General features: G+C 35.6%; 3 protein-coding genes across 3 annotated transcripts; 2 read left to right on the top strand and 1 right to left on the bottom strand.

The window, feature by feature from the left end:
* Positions 1 to 292: 292 nt before the first annotated feature.
* LOC127790000 (zinc finger protein 6-like) lies at positions 293 to 1,035 on the top strand. Its single transcript, XM_052319195.1, has one exon. It carries the CDS (start codon positions 325 to 327, stop codon positions 883 to 885), a length of 561 nt encoding a protein of 186 aa, XP_052175155.1. The 5' UTR covers positions 293 to 324; the 3' UTR covers positions 886 to 1,035.
* A 3,549-nt stretch (positions 1,036 to 4,584) lies between these two features.
* LOC127811954 (uncharacterized) lies at positions 4,585 to 5,771 on the top strand. The gene has a single exon (XM_052352178.1). The coding sequence runs from the start codon at positions 4,734 to 4,736 to the stop codon at positions 5,268 to 5,270; it is 537 nt and encodes a 178-aa protein (XP_052208138.1). The 5' UTR covers positions 4,585 to 4,733; the 3' UTR covers positions 5,271 to 5,771.
* Positions 5,772 to 6,546: 775 nt separating this feature from the next.
* On the bottom strand, positions 6,547 to 20,905 carry LOC127808675 (uncharacterized). The gene is made up of 23 exons (XM_052347242.1): positions 20,508 to 20,905; positions 19,941 to 20,020; positions 16,808 to 16,894; positions 16,670 to 16,720; positions 16,462 to 16,579; positions 16,282 to 16,338; positions 15,182 to 15,246; positions 14,941 to 15,024; positions 13,980 to 14,030; positions 13,823 to 13,885; positions 13,661 to 13,707; positions 13,387 to 13,456; positions 13,250 to 13,312; positions 12,783 to 12,872; positions 12,668 to 12,706; positions 11,722 to 11,871; positions 11,565 to 11,642; positions 11,387 to 11,472; positions 9,115 to 9,163; positions 8,946 to 9,026; positions 8,636 to 8,729; positions 7,870 to 7,978; positions 6,547 to 7,072 (listed from the first exon to the last, which is right to left on the bottom strand). Exons 1-22 carry the CDS (start codon positions 20,623 to 20,625, stop codon positions 7,911 to 7,913), a joined length of 1,689 nt encoding a protein of 562 aa, XP_052203202.1. The 5' UTR covers positions 20,626 to 20,905; the 3' UTR covers positions 6,547 to 7,072; positions 7,870 to 7,910.
* Between the last annotated feature and the right edge of the window lie 546 nt (positions 20,906 to 21,451).

Here is a 21,451-nt window from a genome sequence, read left to right as displayed (position 1 = left end):
AACAAGCATTGGCCAGCTAGAGAGTGAGGGAATATAATGGAGGGGTCAACAGTACGAGATTTACTATTTGCATGTTCCGCGACAAGCTCCATCTAGGAAACAAAGACAAAATTGGCATCATGACGTTTCCCAACTACAACTATGGCCTTCCCTTTGCTTTCAAAAACCATCTTCACCATTGACGATAGCATTTGTCGATATTGTATTGGACAAAGTACTGTCGGGTACTTTTTATTCATTTTTCAAGTAAATGAAGGATATAGACTACAGACCAAATTGATGCTTATAAATGCTAGCATTTACGTTCACGAATCCAAGTTTCTCATGGCTGAAGAGAGCAGCAGTAATAATACTCCAACATCCACTGATCAGAAGGAGAGTAATTCGGCGGCGTTCAAGCTGTTCGGGTTTCAGCTGAGTGGACGTGAAAGCAATGGACTAGTGGCTGCAGAGAAAGCAGCAGCAGGCTTTGGTCAAGAAAAGAAGAGGTTTCAGTGTCAGTACTGTGGCCGAGAATTCACCAACTCTCAAGCACTGGGCGGCCACCAGAACGCACACAAGAGAGAGCGACAAAAGCTGAAGCGTACCCACCACTACTGTCATGACCACAGTTCACAGACGTTTATGATTGGTTCTTCTGCTCCGGCGGTTCTGATGACCTCCCATGCAATCAGATCATCAGCTAGATCCAGCAACGATATTGCTCGTTTTGCTGCCTCAGCGGCGGGGGGGTTGGTTTCGTCGCCGACGATCTCTCATAATTTGGGCTCTCCGGTTTATATTGGACAGCCGGTGCTGCTTGATCCCACAATCCCGTTTCTTGGTAAATCACATGAAGGAGACGTAGATCTTAATCTCAGGCTAAACCCCTCTCCCTCTAGCTAGTTGATCCTTCTGCAAGTAAATTATTAATTAATTAAACCGTCGTCTCTGGCTGGGGAAACAATCAATCATCTACTACTCTCCATTAATTAAAGTACTGCTTCCTATTCCTATTCCTATTCCGTAGGAGAAACTTCTTGGCTGCCATTATAAATTAATTGAAGCATAATGGTGATCTTGTTTTTATTTTTATTTTTTTCTTTCGCTAAGTACGGTGATTTTGTTTTGAGTATGTAATTGAGTAAACCCAATATCCAGCTATGAGTTGGTTTTCCTGTACCACTAGTATTGCTCCAATCTTAATTGTGTTCCATATATTATTAATTAGGGGGTCAGCACTTAGAGTTAAGACTTAAAAGAGTCCATTTAAAAATTAAAGCATCCATCCTTCAATTTGACCTCCGGCTTGAGAGTAAGTGAAGTATGGCTAAACAATTTTAGTAAGCTGCGTAGCTACTAGTGATATTAAAACAGCAAATTCATAAGCACTCCTCGGCCTCACTGCATTATATTATTGTATGTTTTAGTAACATTTTATATGCAAAAACCGATAAGAATATTATTCTCCTTTTTTAAGTTTGTTTCACACCAAATCTCTACGTATACTTGAGCAAAAGGAAAATTCAATTTAATCAAAAATTTTGACAAAAGATCACCGTGCGATGCCAGAATAGTATTTTTTTTTTTTTAAAAAAAAAAAAACCCATTATGATACGCTATTCATTTGAAACTGGTAGAATCCAGAACTAACCATATTAATTAGTTTGCTATAAAATTCTAAGAAAAATTGAACTCAGCGTACCAAAAAAAAAAATGATTATTGAACTAGCTTTTAGCATGTCGTTCTTATGTTGGTTTCATTTACATTGAGTCGGGTCTGGACAGTGGCACATTGGGCTCAGAAACACCATTTTGAAAATGGGCAAAGAAGCCGGATCAGGTTTTCTGGACACAGTAGTCGCCTAGGCCCATGGCCCATCTACGTATTCTCCCTGAATTAATGTAATACTATCATGCTTGGCAGGCACTTTGACAACAATATATATATAATTAAAGTAATTTTTAATTCTCCACGAAGTATGCCAACTACCAATCACATTTGGCTGAATTTGAATCACTTTCATTTTCATTTTCATTTTCCCTTATGGTCCCAAAATCTGTCCATCAAACATTGCCTGTTATAGCAAATTCACTAAATTGGGTTGCCAAGATTTGAACGCATTGACCATTTGGGTAATTGCCAGTGCCATTGGAAGATGAGCTGCAAATCAACATGCTCCGCTCCTTCACTTGGGTTTAATTTAATGTTATAGCTCCGTTTTCTCTTACAAATGTTTTGAAGCATTCTTCGATCGCATCCCATCAGATCATCAGAGCACGTACGTCTGGCATCAACCATGCCAAAGCTGTTGCGTGGGGCCAGCCACTGAATGGGAAAACAGAACTCTAACATGGCGCCTCACCTGATCAAAGCCACCTTTTTCCTTTTCTTTGTGCGTGTTCATTCGTTGGGTACTCTGGAATTTTGGAAACGAGCTATCTATCTGGAAATACCCCATAAACTCTACTTAGGACATTCGTCCATTTTTGTGCAATTAAGAGACCATATGGGCCGGGATAATCATTTTAATATTAAAATTTTAGTCTTCTTCAACCTTTGTCTATATAGCTAATTAAGGAATAGCTTGATATGTATTGGGATGTCTTCTAAATAACCAAGTTCAATGAATAAGTTCACGTATATATCTTCTTAATGTTTTTAATTTATGAGTGAGAGAGAGAGAGCGGGTTCTAACTAGTAACTTTCTATTTCTCCGCTGAAGCGCTCTTCAAGTACTGCTATTTCACTCCAGCCGTCTGATTGGATCGCATACCCAATGTAGATTGATGACGATAACAAGCAAACAATGATTCAAATTATTGGGTTAGGAAAATGATGGGTGGCTGGCTGGCTGGCTGGCTGGCTGGCCAGCTGTGAATACGCAAGAATGGGAAGTGAGGTAAGAGTGTCCTGTTTTCTAACCAGAAATTATTTTATGATGTAATAGCTCTACGTAGTTGATTATATTATATTATATTTAAACATATCATCAGACGTTCAGAGTCTCTGTAATATATTTTTCATAATAATGAATTGATTTATCTAAACAGAATGGGCTCGAGCAAGCCACATCCAGAGGATCCAGCTAGCAATTTGATGGCTTCCAAGTCCACGAAACCCCAAACAAAGGGCTCTGGCGTCTGGCTTAATACTGGAGTGGTATTCAAGTTATATAACATGCACCACATGTTCTATGCTATGCTATGCGGCTTTGCTTTGACGATTGACGTCCACCATAACCATTTTTATTAACATAACTTATAAACTTGGAATACATACATATGATATGCCTCACTTAAAAAAAATTAGTTTAATGGTTGTGAGGGTAAATTTCACTTCATATTTATAGTGGTGACAAAGTGTGGGTCAGGTTGTGTTTAGAGTTTACATTTAAGCTATGAAGAGTGGTGCAGATATCTAATTCGTAATTACATAAATACAATTATAGTATTTCTGATGCCATCTTTTAAAAAAAAAAAAAAAAAATACATGTGTGAACACAACATTGAACAGTGCACTTGGTTACAAAGTTGTTGAATTAATATGATGATTCGTGATTATAATAGATGATGAAAAAGGCTGTCAGCTTTGCTCAAGTCAAGTCTTGGGGTTACACTATAAAAAGTTGCTTAGATATTATTAGATGGGGATAGGAAAAGGAGTAGGACCAAGGAGAGGTTAATCATTTGAATCATTAGACAGCGCCCAGACACGGTTTCAAATTAAAAATAATAATAATAAAAGGGCAGCATATCGTAAGATTCTCTTGCTTTTTCTTGCCAAGGAAACTACCCATTAATTAACATAATATAATGTAATTCTGGGAGTTTACTTTTACCAAGTCTAACTGACCCTTTTGGCTTTTGTGAGAATTTGAATTTCCTGCGAGCAGACGGAGAAGAAGGGAAGCAACTTCCCAACAATTGCATTGTAAGTGACTCTCTCTCTGTCTCTGTCTCTCTCTTCATCATTGTTCACTCGCAGCTAACGCCTGCCTGATGTTGCTTAAAAGGCCCCACTTCCCACCTTCTAGATTGATTAGTTACTTAGGAGGCTAAGTAAGTCACAAATTTATTAGTTAAATTTTTGCAATACGTTTATTATAGATAGTCCTTTCTACCACCATAGAATAGATAGAATTAGTTCAATCTCTTTTAAGACATTTTTCATAGGCTAAACATCTAATTCAAATATTATGTTATAGGTTTACATTCAGGACGACTTATTAATTTATAAATATAAGCACTCATGAAAATAAATTGTAAATTTATATTACACCATGGTATTGGTAGCGAGTCAAAAATGATAGCAATGGGTACGGGTTAAAATAATAATAATAATAATAATAATAGAAATACGGATCCGATTGAAAAATACTGGATCTTAATCTTTCGGTCCATTATTGACCAAACCCGACCCATTAACACTAGAGCAAGGGCACATCCGGAAATGATAGAGCCGCAATTCCTGCGCGTACAGCCACGGGTCCCCACCGCCCATTGAATTGTTTCTTAGTCTATCCCTCTGTCTCTGTCTGTGTCTCGCGGACGCACCGCGTATCATTTCCCGTACATGTATATATATATAGCCACAGTCTTCTCTCCTTCCCTCACCAAATGAGAAATCTTCCAAACCACTGACATTTCTCAACAATCTCTCGGATCAGCTCATCAAGACAATTTACTGATTGCACGGATTTATTAACTCTTTGCAGTCCACACACTCTCCGAGAAAGAAGAAGAAGAAGAAAATGCAGAAGATGATTAATTCCGACGTTGGCCGCCGAGCATGGAACATCCTCCGGCTTGCCCTCTTATGGGCAAGGAAAGGCGGGTTGTTCAAGAGAAGGTTGATGATGGACCACCTCAACCTCTTCCCCAAGTTCCTCAAAAGCCTCGGCCGCTCCTCTGGCGCAGGGGCCGGCGCCATCCACTACGGCGAGCGGCAGTTCTCCTTCGACAAAACCCCCATTATCCACATCAAGATGCACCGCCCTAATTGCTCCATGCGATTCCGGATGCCTCACATTCCTTGCATCAACTCGCATTCCAACTACGATTTCGAGTTCAGCGACGACGGCGCCGACGCCATCAGCTACTGCAACGACGTTGAAGACAGGAAGAGTTTCTTGACGATGGGAGAAGGCGAGGAGGAGGAGGAGGAGGAGGAGGAGGGGATTGATGTCAGGGCGGAGCAATTCATAGCTAAGTTCTATGAGCAGATGAAGCTCCAAAGACAGATATCGTATCTGCAATACAAGGAATCTCTGCGTGGAGGCTCGTGTTGATCGTTACCCAATTGCTTCTTTCCCTCCTTTTTGCTTAATTATATAAATTTTGATCTTTTGCTTATCTGAAACGGGATACATATACATATATATAGTCAAAGAGGCGCCGTACCCTTCGATCGAGCTGAGCGTTCAGATTCCTTCAATCTGCGTCATTCTTTATATATATATATGCATATATAGTGCGAGAGAAGAGAATGAAATCAGTTTTTAAGTTTTTGGAATAAATGAAGATCGATGGCCGATGGGATCAAATGGTTTTTCAGCGCAGAGAGACGAGTGCGATTTTGTTCGGCCAACGTACGTACAACTCAACCCATGTATTGTGTCCGGTAATGTACAACCTCCAAAAGCACAACTTTTGTTTTTTTCTTTTTTCTTTTTTCTTTTTTTAAGAAGAAGAAGAAGAAAAACAACAAGAATAATAATAATAATAATAATAATAATGTGAAAAAAAATGGAGAATTGGAGATCTATGAAACTTCTTACATTTATTTTATACCTGTCACGCTTGACTAGCCTCTTGTTCTGCCTCACTTGCAACTTTGTTGATCTCCGCTAAAATTTATGAATTTTTCGGGGTTGAGTCTTAGGGGTTGAGTCTTAGCCCAAGAATTAATTATATTTTTACACTGGTTCTGTAATTTTTTATATATTTTATTTTAAAGTAGTGTTAATTATTATTACCTCCAAAGCACAATACATTTGTAATTAACTAGTAAAATTATTTAAATATTAAAACAAAAAATAATAAATACACATTATCTTAAAATAAGATACATTTCATAATTATAAATTGAATTTAAAAAAGTGTATAAATTCTATATACAAAAGAGTCATGCTATATGTACATCATTTTTGTACATCTTGGACTACACAAGGTGTATCAATGACAAAAATACCTTGCGTCTCTCCATGCGCCTCACGCGCCTCAGAGGGATATTTTTGTCATTAATACACCTTTGTGTAACCCAAGGTGTACACAAAGGTGTACCAATAACATTTTCCTATACAAAATAGACATTACATAGACCTTGGAAAATATTAAATTTAAAAATCACATAAAATCTTAATACTGAATAGGTTTCATTAACTGAAAAATATGATAGAAAAAGATGATAAATATCAGAAAGGGTTCGATACATAAATTTTAACATAATTCGATTATATTTAAATTTGAACTTGAATAACGTTTCAAAGGAGCTCTTAAAATCTTTTAGAATCGATAAGAGAATCCTCCTCCGAATTAGGCATTACTTGAGAAACGACTAGTGTATGACACTCATTAAAATTAATATTTCTTGTGTAGTAACATCAATGCTACAAAGGTTTTTGAATCTCCAGAATTACGAAACCGACTGAGGTTGCAAAGCAAAACATACGTTACATTACAAGTGAGATCAGATGGCGACCAATGAATTTAATATTTGCTCTTTCTTCAAGTAAAATGGAATTTCTACTTCTACTCATATTAAGCGGAAATGTTCCTAGAATTCAACCATGTCGACAATATCAATCCATTGCCATGCTTCAGACTGTGTTATCCAAAAGCTAAAGAAAGTCCCTCGGTTACCAGAGAAAACTTGAGATGACGGCCTGTCAATTGTCGTCTATCCCTCCATTTTTTGTTCCCTTTTGGTGGAAAAGGCGTAAAAAAACACTTGCAGAATGCAGCAAGGAGAGAAGAATTTCTCCACCTTAGTTCTATCCCTGTTTTTTGCGACTTTTACACCATTGCCGATCCCTCTTTTTGAGCCTCAATGAGTGCCAGTTCGCCTTTAAAGCATCTAAACCCTGTATTCCTACATCCATAAGTACATTATATGTCAAGTAATCTAAAGAGGAAAGAATTGGCCATGCTAGTAAATTTTGTAAAAGCTGCTCGTGCACCCAGCGCAAGCACTACCACTGTGGTCGGTTCCTTACACCCAACTAGAATATAATGCAAATAGCACCATATGTTCTCTGAATCTAACATGAAAATGGATGCCATACATTCTCCGGATCCTACTTAGGGTAGGTTTTCATCCATTACCGAACAAGATGAAGCAGAATTAAGACAACACCAAACATGACCGTGCAACACCAGGACCCAGATACCAAGACCCCTGGGCCTTGTACATACAACAGGACGAAATGGGCTTATAGTTTTGACAAATTTTTTTTTAGTAGGTAACAATATTTAACAATTTCAAGAATTTAAATTCCTACAAAATGTCTTTTATTCTATTTAATTAATTTCCTACTCTCACCAAAACTTCTTGAAACCAATTTCCATAAAAACTGTATGTGCTACCTGTGCTTAAACGGATACCAAAGACAGACTAGAAAGCAAGTGCTACAGCAAAAGGAGTATGGCAAGTTTCTAGAATTCAATGTGTCCTCTAATCTTATCCATCATCTAAAAAAAAGATAACTGCCCAGATAACATGAAAAATAAATAAGTTCCTCAATTTATTTTTAGGGCAATAAATAAGATAACTGTCTAGAATTCGATGTGTCCTCTGTCAATGAGTTCCTCAATTTATTTTTAGGGCAATAGACAACATGAAAAATAAATAATAAAAGTAATTAGAAAAAGGAAAAGGGCAAGGACTACCTGTATAATTCATGTGAATCTATTCAAACTGAGAGAGTTTCCTATAGACTTCCATTCTGTTGTTTGCTAATATATGCTGCTAACTGCCCTGTTGCTGCCAATATAAGACCTACAATGGAGAAATTGTAACCCATGCAGAAAAAATGTATAAAATTAGGTCAAAAGCTTATACAGGGTGATTAATGTTTGTTTATGAGAATGAGCACAGTGCATCATACTACAGCAAACATAGTCTATTACATTGTGCACAATTTAATTGCATTCAACTACGTGATTCTAATTAGCCCTTTTAAACAACACTATTAAAAGATTGGAGAGATGATCATATTATCAATTTTTAAGAATATAGAAAAGAATTATAGACCCAAGTCACATACATATGAAAATTACCTGGTTCAATTGCTAAGTGACATACAAGTCATACAAACAAGAAACTCCCCCACCCCCACAAAAATTTATGCACATATATAGCAACAAGGTCTAGAAGCAGCTCACACTGTACTCTTCTTTTCTTCAAAAAAAAGGGTGTTGGACATCGACAAAAATAAGAGGTTCAAAAAGCATTTTATGATATGGAAATCCCGGTCCAGCAGTCCTAAATTTAGTTGACTGCCTATGTACTTGAAAATAAGTCCCAAGGTCTTCATTAATGAAGATGAATGATCTGGTCTGAATACATGGCCAAATCAATCTAAAATTGAAATGTCTACCTGTGGGTTAAAGTAGTCAGAACGCAACCCTTTGAATTCATTTAACAACTAAATACCTAGAAACAGAGCTGAAGGCCTCCCAGGCCGTGACTTAAATTCTGGATGGAACTGCACTCCCACATAGAATGGATGACTAGGCAGTTCTAAGACCTGCACAAATAAAAGAAAGATACATGTAGCCATACAAAATCCAAACAGGCATTAAGCCCAAAATATAAATAAAAGAATCAAGAAAGAGATGGGATAGCAGAGGAAACAGTTGAAGACGATAAAGCGATATTGGCATTTTAATCATTGTTGTCATTTAAAACTCCTCAAACCCGTTTAATCTCAAAACCTGGATGATCAGTCAAGAGGAAAACAAACCTCCATCCGCTTTCCACTTTCATCCATCCCCACAAATTTCAGGCCAGCGTCTTCTAATCTCTCGACAACCTCTGGGTTCACCTGCAACATAATGGCACAGGATCACACATCTCCTGTGAACAGTCCACATGAACATTTTACATCCAGTAAATCCATTCCCAAGACTGACCTCATATCTATGCCGATGACGTTCATCCACATATTCTGAATTGTGATACCTACAAATGAACACAGTATATATCAATTGTGCATTGCCCATAAAAGTTGATACATAAATTGCAGAATTTGGAGACATTCCCTGAACCTGGTTCTATGCATAGTTGTCAAAGGCACATGGCACACTAAAGCACAAATTAGTGCTTGGCGCCCAGGGGCATGGTGAAGGATGAGCCTCATGGACATGAGGTCTATGTTTATTCAAAATACTTATAAAATAATACTACTATTCTTCTCAATATGCACCTATAAGGAGGTAGATGTAAAGTTATAAAATCATAAATGACAAATAACCAACCTATAATAACCATAGTTGTGAAATCGAGAATTGAAATCCTTATTTTATGAATCGTGAATCAAGAATCAAATCGAATCGTAAGATTCAATACACATTCTCAATTTCAACTATAAATAATATATATCCATAGAAAATAAATAGTGTGCCCACCATGATCAATTCCTTTAAATATAAATAGATAAATAAACTTCTAAATATATTTGCTAAGTTTAAAATTATACCAAAAGGAAAAAGTATGTTCATGTTGCCTTTAAATTCAAATTGCACCAAACCAAACCACTTTCAAAATAACAAGCTAGAAAATAAATAAATAAATAAAATCCTACAACTATAAGGTTACTAATAAACTCCATTGTCCATAATCTTCACTAGTTATCAATCATCTTCATCTTCAAGTTCAAGAGCATCATCATCTTCATCATTTTCATCTTCTTTGTTTTCAAAGATAGCCAAATCAAACGAATATTTGATTAAAACGCACATGTAGACGAAGTTGCACAAATTGGATGAATCGGATGAATCGAGCTATTCATGCGATTCACAGTCGATTCGTCTGATTCATAGTTGATTCTAAGGGATTTTTTATTCACCCAATAAATTCGACTTGATTTCTATATGAATCAAGTTGAATCATACGATTCGAATCGTGAATCGTACGATTCTAAGGAATTTTAATTCGACTCGATTTCTATATGAATCGAGTCGAATCGTACAATTCGAATCGTGAATAGTAAGATTCTAACAACAGTGATAATAACAATTAATGTTATTGCAGAAAAACAATTAGTTTCATTTGTAATTAGTTTCTTCTAACTGCAAAAGGGATTAGAGAGAAGAAAAACTTATAGTAGAACACACTGTAAAAAAATAATTACAGAAAAACAATTAGTTTCTTCTAATTTCTTTTGCAATTAGAAGAAAGAAAAAAAATTACAATAGAACACACAGCAAAAAGAGTTACAGAAAAACAATTAGTTTCTTTTAAATTGCAAAAGAAATTAGAGAAGAGAAAAAAAATCAGTTGAGCACACAGTGAAACATTTGTTTATTTGCAATTTGTTTCTTTTAAATTACAATAGGAATTGGAAGAAAGAAAAAAAAAATAGAGTAGAACACAGCAGAAAACAATTACAGCGAAGAATCCCTGCCAGTGGGTGAACAACACTGCCAAAGGATCCCAGCATGTGGGAGATCCACAAACCTCCAGCTTACACTGGTAGGTTCACCTCTCATCGTTATACAATAATTTGCAATCAAAGCAACAAGAAATAAGTTCTAAGATGACAAATGGACAAGAAATAGGGTTTTAATACACATATATATACCAAGAGTGTGCCTCATGCGCCTCACACCTCGTGAGCCTCAAGCATGGCATTGCACCTCAGGCAAGCCTTTGACAAATATGGTTCCATGGCAGCAAAATGTCACACATGCATTTATTTTTTTGGGTGGGGGTGGGGGTGAGGGTGAGGGAGGCACAGAAGAAAAAAAGAAATGCACATAACTGGACAGAAAGCTCATTTAGTTTTTCTGACCCGTCATTTGCCATCATGTTCAAAATTTACAGATCCTACTGGAGCATAACAAATGAAGCAATGACAGTTGATCAACTCATCATGCAGAATGCTCCAGCAGTACCATTTTGGTCTTAATAAGTAGAAACAAAAGATTGTCCTACCCCAGTACTTGCATTGGTACAGCACTACTGAACTTATCCATGTGCTATGCAAGTGGACAAAATAACATTGACCATCGCAGATAAACAAACTATGTATAAGCATTAATTGCATTCGCACTTCAAGGTAAGGGGTTATGGTTTTGTCTACTTCGGAAATTATGTGGACCATATATCTGCCAACCCCACCTAGTGGGATTAAGGCATGTGGTAATGATGATGATGATATGGGCCATTGAACCATCCACTTACAATTTGGCAGTAACACAGTCAGGAGTCTGAATCAGAGTTCTTCGACACCCCAGCCTCATTGTACTTCCCATATGCGTTCTTGAACCCTGTATATACCATATGTAAGATGACAGTTATTAATTGGCTGTAGGTATTGTTCTGCATATTAGATCTCCAAAATGTCATAGAATGAAATTACCTCAGGCATGAAGATTACAACAGGATTGGGTGTGTCAGCATCAAATTCATGACTGTTTGCCTTTTCCCAACCCAAAATCTAAAAGCATATTCTGAAAGTTAATTCAATATAAGGTCCAAAGATATAAAGTAGCAATATATTGAAAGAAAGCACTTACTGATCTAGCAAACTCAATTACAGAAATCTGCATGCCTAAGCAAATGCCAAGATATGGAACTTTATTCTCCCTGGCATACTTCGCAGCTAACATCATTCCTTGCACGCCACGATCTCCGAATCCACCAGGAACTAAGACGCAGGCTGCATTCTGATTTTTTGTCTTTTGTTATTACCGGTTTGCATAAGCAAATTTATAATTAAGTTCATGAAAAGGCTATAATTAACAGACTTGCAGTCTAAACAATACCAACTCAATATCCTCTATTATCCAGCTCATAATTAACAGTACAGTGTAGAAAATCATTGCCCAGGTTTGAGCAAATAGCACTCTCCAACATTCGACAAATAGAAAGATCGAAGTAAAAAAAAATATTAAATCTACATGTAACACACATCAACAATTTCCTTTCTTTGGATCACTGCATAATATAAGAGAAGACAAATTATCAGCAACAAGAGGAAAAAGACTGCATGAAATGCAACAAGTATTGAGGATTGAAGCAACCATCTGAGCACACCAACTATACAAATGCCACCTGTATAAGAAATGGATCCAGAACATGCAACAAAAACTCAACCAATACAGTCTTGTCCACAAGAGTTTTAAAGTCAAGTTGTGCATGTTACAGCATTCCTTTATTTATATTTTTTGGGCAGAGTTAATGGAAAGTATTCACAAACCAAGCCAGTTGTCTTACAACAACGCATAAATTGTTGAATTGTTAACCACCATCCCATCTAAAAACTTAAGCTGTTAGATAGAGGGCTAATTTTATCTTTTATATTATCATTTTTACTCTCAACATAAATAATATAAGATATTCGACTGCTTAAGAACTAGAAGCAGACAACACAACACCCCCGATGCCCTAAAAGATAATAAACAAATAAATAAATGGAAAAGGTTAAAGAATAAGAGAATAAACAGGCAACATATCATTTACCTTCAAAGTTTCCCATGCTGCAGCATAAGCTTCAGGTGCCTGCACAGGAACAGCAAAATTAGACAGAACTCCTCAAAGAAACACAACAAAAACTCCAAATGCCAAGGCCCAATACCAAATTTGCAGTATCATCTTCCAGGTCTGAAGCTGCAATCCAGTCAACAGATGGCTTCAATGAACATGCAATACAGGCATGCAAAAGAGCCTGAATGTAAGAAGGAATCACAATTAGGACAGGAAGTTGGCGTCATATTAAACACATCAACTGACCAAAAAGCTATAATTTGGGCTCTGAATTAGGTTATTGGTATAAAGAGCATCCCCACGCTCTAACCATTATAAAAGTTTAAGAACCAAGCATCTATATTATTTTATCATAGCTTTTAGTTATAGACGGACAATCAGGACTAGGAAACAAAATTCAATAAATGCATGCAGAATATCATTTGCATCAAGTATTTCAATCTAGTATTTATTTTGAGAACTAGTGAATAGTGGTGCATATATTTTAAGTATCTGGCAAAAATGCCCTAGATCAAACTAAGCATCAGGTAAACAGCTCAAAATATATAGGCATCTCACCTTCACAACAGACAAATATGAATCCGCTAAGCCAACATACTTCCCAACCATTGCAATTCTCACCTGCAGGAGCTTTCTATTGTGTCACAAAGAAATATTTGCAGTTCAGTGGAGGACTACAGGCCAGAAATACTAACCGAATTGCTGAGATTGTCAAATGTCTCTGCCCTATTCATCCACTCTTGTAAATCAGGAGTAGTAGCAACCCTGAAATTGAACTCTAATGAAATGTTACATTTTCCTATTTCTGCATCTTGATCAAGATTGTATGAGATTTATCAATGCCAACTTTGAAAGGCAAATGAATCAAATATGCCTCACCTAAAAAACATATGGCAACAGTACTGTGAGAAGATGTGCAATAAATGAAACAGAAGCTTAAAATGCAATAAATGAGAAACAAAAACTTACTTGAGTAAATCTAGCTGATTTAGGATCGCATTATGAGCATTTTGGTTCTGAAAGAGAAATAATAAGATAGAAACTCCATTTAAGAGACAATAAAAGTCTTAAAAGGGATTAGACTAGGCAAAGTCAGGCCTTAGAAAAACAAACCACTGTTGATGAACCCACCCGAAGTAAAAGAGGAACATGCCAAATATTTGGAACATCATGGATATTGAGAATATTACCACCCTGTGAGGAGAGGTAGAGAAGGAAAAATTCTCCAATTGTTAGACCACATTCCACTAGAAAGGTCACAAGTAAATTTACAACAATAACAACTTACTGGAACATGGCAAAACTGTGAGAGTTTCTGTTTTGTGTTTTCCAATAAAGGCTGCAATTTGAACAAAAATCACAGTTTCATTCTTTGTATCATCAAAGGCAAAAAGTGACTTCTTTATAGTAAAATAAAAAATGGCACATTAGTATTAAATATATCCATTCATGAGACTAGTAAAGTTGTCTAAAAGCATATCATTCATAAGTTTTTGCTTCTTTTTTTTCCTGTTTTGAACCATAACTAACAATCAAGCAAAATATAAATTTGAAAAATTTTGAAAAAACTGAAAGTTCAGCATAAAATTGAAACTAAATACAAAGTTTGGTATATTATTGAAAAAATTAAAAATTCATTATAAAATTCAAACAAAGTTGAAAGTTCAGTACTTTTTTAATAATTTACCCAAATAAAAAATGGCACATTATCATTAAATATATCCATTCATGAGAGTAGTAAAGTTGTCTAAAAGCATATCTTTCATAAGTTTTTGCTTTTTTTTATTTTTCTGTTTCGGACCATAATTAATGATCAAGCAAAATATAGTTAAGATCAAAGATAAATGTCAACCTCTGAATATTAAAAAACAAAGCTTTATCTACATTTGTATATCTGTATCATATTTTACATTACTTGACTTCATAATTCTCATTTTCTTTTGGAGGTGGCTTCATACTAGTCATTTTCTTTAGGGGCATCTTCAGGGTTGTAAGCCTAGGCCCAATCACAGGCAAGGCTCAAGCCACTTTTTATTTGCTCCTATGAAATGTAAATGAGAACCACTTGTCCAACCATAATTGTTCATATATGATAGGCCTGAGTGAACTAAATTGCAACAAATAAGTGAAATCTGCATCAAGAACCATATCCATTATATACTTCCTTTGAATATGTAGCATGCAACTCATCAGGAAAAGAAAATAGAATTCTTAGCAAAAAGTGACTACCTCGTATAGTGGCAACATACCTGGGCAGAACGACATGCTAATAAGTGAGGAGTCAAGCCCAATGCTCTCAGTTCCCGCACACTATGTTGTGTGGGCTTTGTTTTCTGCATGAACAAACACAAACAGAAAGAAAACAAAAAACAGGCTTATGGAACTTAAAAAACTATCAATTTTTGAGAGAAATGCAGTTTTAAAGCGTCTCAGTAAAGAAAAAAGCAGAAAAAAAAAGTCTGAATTCTTAATAAAGGTATAGAATATTACTTGCTCCCCTACAACACCCAGTACAGGTATAAGGCTCACATGAATGAGGCAGAAATTATCTTGACCTGAGAAGATATCAAAAATTATTAACAAAGTACAAAGGGGACACGGAGAAACCTAGTGCTAGGTGAAAAGCATTAACAACTTAAAGCGCATATTCAGTAGTACAACCTTATGCACATGTAAATACGAATTACTCATGATAAAACTAGCTCTATGCTTATAAAACAACTTCAGTTATAATAAAAAGGTACAAAGTTTAGCAGCATCGTCATATTCAATAGTAAATAGCTTCGAAGCATGGACTTCTGAGAGGTTTGAGACCATGTGGGACTACAACATCACCCCAAATATGTGTATGCCACACATCTAAATATTTGGCATTATTTATCTATTTATTCTTTGAAATGTACATTTCGTTTTAATTTATTATGAATTAGAAAATATTTTATCACAAGTTGAATACTCAGGTTTTTCATTTGTGCCCATTATTAAGACACACATGAGGCACGCCCTACTTGACAAACTAGAATCTAGCAATAGAATACAAAAATATCATATGGCACCTGGCAATTCCTCTTTTTCTAATATTTCTAAACTTTAAGAACTCTAAAACCATAACCTTATCAAAAAACAGTGGCTTTGTAAAATATGTTTTAAGATTTTTTTATTCACGGTTCTTTTCCAAAGTGTCAGATGAGTAGATGATTTGCTACAAATTTTTATAGAATAAAATCAACATGTAATATTAAAATAAAAGTTCTTCAATTGGTAAAGTTGCCATCTATACGTATATCTTTGCTATGCCCCAACTGTCATGTCTTCATTTTTAATAATTGACATCTCAAAGCCTCCTTGACATATGACATATCCTTCTAGGCATGTCCACATCCATATTCTTTCAAGTAATGTAGAGATGTATACAGAATTATTGACCAGATACTTCTAGAACACCATGTAGGTGATCAATCTAGAACGAGTACCTGTCATATACTAGCAAAATGAGAGTACCATAGCGCAAGGTGAGTCCACATAATCAAGGACACAACAATTAAGTAGATTTAAATCATTCTTCCATGAATATACAGCAAACAACGTACCAACTGAGAAGGATAGTTGTCGTAGAGCCTCAATGAACGGCATTGATTCAATGTCACCTTCAAGTGTTTCAGGGGGGAAAAAAAAGGCTGTTACTTAAATTTTGGAAGTTAAGGTATAACAAAGTGAGAAGAAAGAGACACAAACACAGAGTTCAGTGCCTTTTTCTCTTAAGATCTTACCTACAGTGCCACCCAATTCAATCACACAAACATCTGCTGGGCCCTCTTTCCCATCAACTGGAATGGCGGATACCCTTTCAATCCAATCCCTAATGGCATCTGTGATGTGTGGGACCACCTAAAAGCCACACAGGTAAACCATAGAACAGTGATACGTAATCTTTTTGGTGAAGTCAGAGTAATCCATACAATATATACATCTAGTTACCTGAACAGTTTTCCCAAGATAGTCGCCTTTGCGTTCCTTTTCGAGGACAGACTACCAAAGAACAGAACAATTTGTCATCTTGATCTATAAAAGCTTGGGAAAGTAACAGATTAGCAACAAAATGATATAATTATGCACCTGATATATCTTCCCTGTGGTGATGTTGTTATCCCTAGTAAGTGTCACATCCAAGAATCTCTCATAGTTACCCAGATCCAGATCAACCTTTCAGAGCACATCATGCGAAAAATATGAGCTGGTACTTTCAAATTTTGTACGAACAAAAATATTGTTAAGGGACTGTTTGGAATGGATGAACTTAAGATTTGAAATTCATTAGTAAATGAATTCTACATGGAATTCATTTGCAAATGAGTTCTTATGTTTTGAATGATACAACTTAAAATATGAAATTCAATTGAATGTCATAATTTATGTTTGGAATGAATCCAGAACTTAAGTTTCATTTTTTATTATTCCCTAAAATACCCTTGGTATAATAACCTTGTTAAAGTTAAAAAAAAAATATAAACATAATCAAACATCTAAAATTATTTCACATCAAAATTGGTAGTCTTACACAGTAAAATATCTAATCTGTAATCATAATTATTAAAATCAATACAAGAATAAATTAACAAACAAATATATACCCACACAGTTTATACATACATATACATACACACAAGCATATATGCACACAAACAGTTTATATATATATATATATATAAATGTGTGAGTATATATAAATTGTCGAGTAAAAGTGCATATATATATAAATTTTGTGCATATATGGTGTTACATGATTGGAAATATAAGAAAAGATGAAGGGTAGTTTGGTCTTAAAATATGTTGTGTTTTAAGATATAGAATTCATTTGCAAATTCCACCAAATTTGATGAAATTTGCTTTGGCTCATTTCCACAAATTTTGCGGAATTCATTCATTCCAAACGGGGTGTAAATTATTAACCACCAAATCATCTAAAGCTAAAACTGTTAAAAAATATAACTTTATCTTTTCTATTATTATTTTACCCTTGGCACACCCCTTTGCATGTTGGAAAACTTAATGTAATCAGTGGGGGAAACATGTGCAAATATTTAAAAGTTGAGTTAGAAACGGGATTTGCAAACAAAATCTTTGCTTGCCCAAATACCACATTAAATTATTAACCATCATCTTATCAAAAGGTTAAGCTTTTAAAAAGAGGAAAATTTATTTATTATACATTATTATTGTTACTTTTAGTGAAAACATAGGGGAAGAATACATTTTATAAGAGTGATGTAGCATGCAATCTACAAGAGTCAGTTTGTTAGATATAACCATGGATGAAACAAATTAAAAACCTTGCATGTAGCAATCTGTATTGAAATGATTCAAGACACATTTACCATGCAACAAATACGATCATCCTAATGTGTAACTGGCATTTTGAAGGCAAAATCATTACATGAGAAACCAGTAAGAAAAAAGTACTCCAAAATAAACAACATTCTACAGTTAATTATGGGGAAGGACCAATAACGTATCCAGTCTCAAAACAAACAATGACTTTTCATGCACCAAAGGGGAAAGGAAACTTAGGAAATAAAAACTATAAAGTTAGATAGAAAATGGTATGATCGAAGTCTTGCTTTTATGGTAAGTAGCTTGTGCATACATATACATATATCTGATCACTGATGTTTTCTTTTTCCATTCTGTATAAGGTTCTAGAGGTGAGTTGACAATCATGGAAGGGTTCAAGCACAAATCAACCAGAAGTATTGAAAGGGAGAGAGCTACACAATCATCAAATAAAGAGAGATGGGAGAGAAAATACTAACATTTTGATAGTTCTGTTTCTTGATTTGAGACCCCTGTTTAAAGTGGCTGCCTACAGCCTCAATGGTGAAATCCAAAGGACATGGGCAACAGAATATTGCTTGACACTTCAATAAGAGGATGTGACGAGCAATTATGGTGGTAATGACACCATGTCTCAGTAACTGGATTGTGGAGTAACACACATGACAAAAGGAGATACATGGGGAGACACTCAGGCAAGTTTCATCAACCAAGTCAAAGGTGTGCCACAAAGCCAAGCCTAAATCCCCAAAGGGAGAGAATATGGAGGTGTAATTTGCCAGCTCATGAGGCTAGCACTAGGAAAATAACATGGAAAGCTCAACTCCCACAAGGAGATATTATAAAAATTCATATGTTACTTCATGAAACTATCACTTTAAGGGCCCAATTCTTGGAAGAAAATATAGATCCAAATGCTCAATCCTTGAAGAGATAGAAGTGAATATTCATACGCCATCTCAACAAGCTAGCATTTGGAGATTCTTAGACTAAGTCAAGGGAGCTACTACATGTACTTACTACCTTAAGTGATGTCCCTTCAGCATTTATAATTCACATGTGCACACGCACACATTCCCACTACTAAAAGCGAACATTCTTTTGAACTTGGTTCTATAGGTAAACATGCAAAACATTTTATTTACTAACGTCCAATTTTAACTATTCTCGACTCAATCTTATTCATAATCCTTCAAACACGTCATATATATTTGAATAAAGCCCCTCATAGAATTTTGGAACTGTTTAATCATGTTTAATTGTCATTGGATTTTTAATGTTGTGAACTTCATTAAGTTAGAAGATTTTACATACTAGAAGCATAAATACTTTTATTTGATAAATTTAGTCTACTTGATAACAATCTAACTTGCAATGAGCTCACTTCCAAATTATTTACTTGTCTTTTCTGAAGATATACATATAAGTCAAGCATCTTCAATTTTAAAAGTTGGGCTCATAAATTGATATTACAAGCAATAGTTTTTAGTCAAACATTTCATTGCCTTTCCAATTTTTGTAGGTATTTCCAAGTGTTGAGAAATATTTTTCACATATTTCCTTTCCCAAGTTGATGGAAACAATAAATTGAAACAAAATTTTGGCAGTTGTTTTCAACCTCTCCAAATATGGTACTGATCAAATCAATAACTTCAGTCAAATTGCCAGAGGCTTACTGAATTACATATATGCAACCAGCAATCCAATCAATTAATTGAATAAATTTACTATATCATTCTGATAGTCAGCAAAGTGCGCCACGTATGGAGGACACAATTAAATCAAGAATACATATCCACAGTACAAAGTGAAGACCGCCTAAAAGATGATGAAAAGTACATCTTAATTGACATTCCAGGAAACCAAAAGTTACTTTAGTAAAAGGCATAGAAGAAGAAGAAGAAAAAGGTGAGCAAACCTCGCCCCCGTCGTCTAGAACGAAAACTTCCCCGTGTTCAAACGGAGACATGGTACCAGCATCTGTATTTAGGTAAGGATCTGCAAGGACAGTAAAACGTTATTGAAACTGCCATGCAGAGAGAACGAACAAGAACAGCATTGAAACGGTATACAGATAAATAAGGAACATTATGAAAAGAAACCCTTCCCCCCCTCGCGGTGCGAACACACCAAAAAAATAAAAAAAGAAGACGACAAGGAGAAAATGAAAGGATAAAAAACGAAGAAAAGCTGAGAGAGATGGTGAAACGGAAACCCATAAATAGGCGCACGTACGCCGAGAGAAAAAAGCATCCCAAAGCAACTAAATTCAGAATATAAGAGATTTCGCCGACATTGACAACCCAAAGCAGAGAGAGAAAAAAGGCAACCGAGAAGGTGAACCGAGTAGACAAGCGAAAAAGCAGAGCGATTCACAAGCACAAGCCGATAAAGATAGGTTCACAACAGGAATCAAAGGTATCCAATAAGAGATTGAAACAAAATTAAATCAACCAGTAGCAACAGGGGACGAAGGTGAAGTAACCTATTTTGATGGAGGTGACGCGGAGGCCGCAGGCTTTGAGAACGACGCCGACACTGCTTGCCGTCACGCCCTTGCCCAGCCCGCTCACCACCCCTCCCGTCACTAACACGTACTTCATCTCTCCGAGAATCGTTCAGGTTTCTTCGGCTGCGTTGGGATTCCTCCGGCTCCGGGACTCTCGTTCTGCAAGCCAGGTGCGTGTGTAAATGTCCAAGCGGGAACGTTGAGGCTTTTAAGACGCCCTGGTGCCAAGTCGCTTTCAAAAATTTCAGCGGCTTTGTTTGAAGAAGGCTCTGGCCGAGGCGAGGCCGACTGCGTATGCTGTTACTCGCATTCGCATACATGATGATGGCTAGGGTTTTTCTAATCGCCGTCAAGTGGATGCATGTGAGAATATTTTCTACCGAGGTCCACTTGCCCCTTCCTAGTCCTTGCCCCCTCTCTTCATTTTTTTTTTGTTATATTTTCTTTTTCTTTCTGCTCTGAAAAAGTAAAATTAATTTTACCTAATGAATTTGTGCTTTAAATGTAAAAATTGCACTCTCAGCACGTGGATGCTCAAAATGGCCCAATTTCCAATACAAAGTACAATAACATAACTATTGTTTAAATGATCTTGGTGACAGCGTAGTAGTTGGAAGAATATTTGATTGAGAAAATGTCTCTAGTGTATAGTATCATAATTTAAATCTGAAGCAAAATCTAACAAGAAATAACATTAAAGGATCATTGTTATACATGAATGGGTGATGTTAATTATCATTTTATAGATAATAATTAAAATATAATTTATTTTTAAATACAAGACACATTTTAATTTTTTATTTTTAAATATTTTTATTAATTATTAAAAATATTTCAAAATATAATAATATATTTTATTATCACACAATTAAATAATAATGTATAATAAATTGTATTTATTATGCAAAAATAAAATAAAA

Source organism: Diospyros lotus, chromosome 1, assembly GCF_014633365.1.
Source record: "Diospyros lotus cultivar Yz01 chromosome 1, ASM1463336v1, whole genome shotgun sequence".
In the NCBI taxonomy this organism is placed as follows: domain Eukaryota; kingdom Viridiplantae; phylum Streptophyta; class Magnoliopsida; order Ericales; family Ebenaceae; genus Diospyros; species Diospyros lotus.
The sequence above is the reverse complement of the archived record's forward strand: the minus strand, read 5'-3'. Positions and strand labels throughout refer to the sequence as shown.

What these genes read in the sequence shown, in the direction of transcription:
- LOC127790000 (XM_052319195.1), top strand. Translation starts at nt 325, where the DNA reads ATGGCTGAAGAGAGCAGCAGTAATAATACTCCAACATCCACTGATCAG.
- LOC127808675 (XM_052347242.1), bottom strand. Translation starts at nt 20,625, where the DNA reads ATGAAGTACGTGTTAGTGACGGGAGGGGTGGTGAGCGGGCTGGGCAAG. An exon ending in ATGTTCCTCTTTTACTTCGG is followed by an intron (nt 13,708 to 13,822) that starts GTGGGTTCATCA and finishes TTTCTCTTTCAG; the next exon opens with AACCAAAATGCTCATAATGC. An exon ending in AATCAGCTAGATTTACTCAA is followed by an intron (nt 13,457 to 13,660) that starts GTAAGTTTTTGT and finishes GTTCAATTTCAG; the next exon opens with GGTTGCTACTACTCCTGATT.
- LOC127811954 (XM_052352178.1), top strand. Translation starts at nt 4,734, where the DNA reads ATGCAGAAGATGATTAATTCCGACGTTGGCCGCCGAGCATGGAACATC.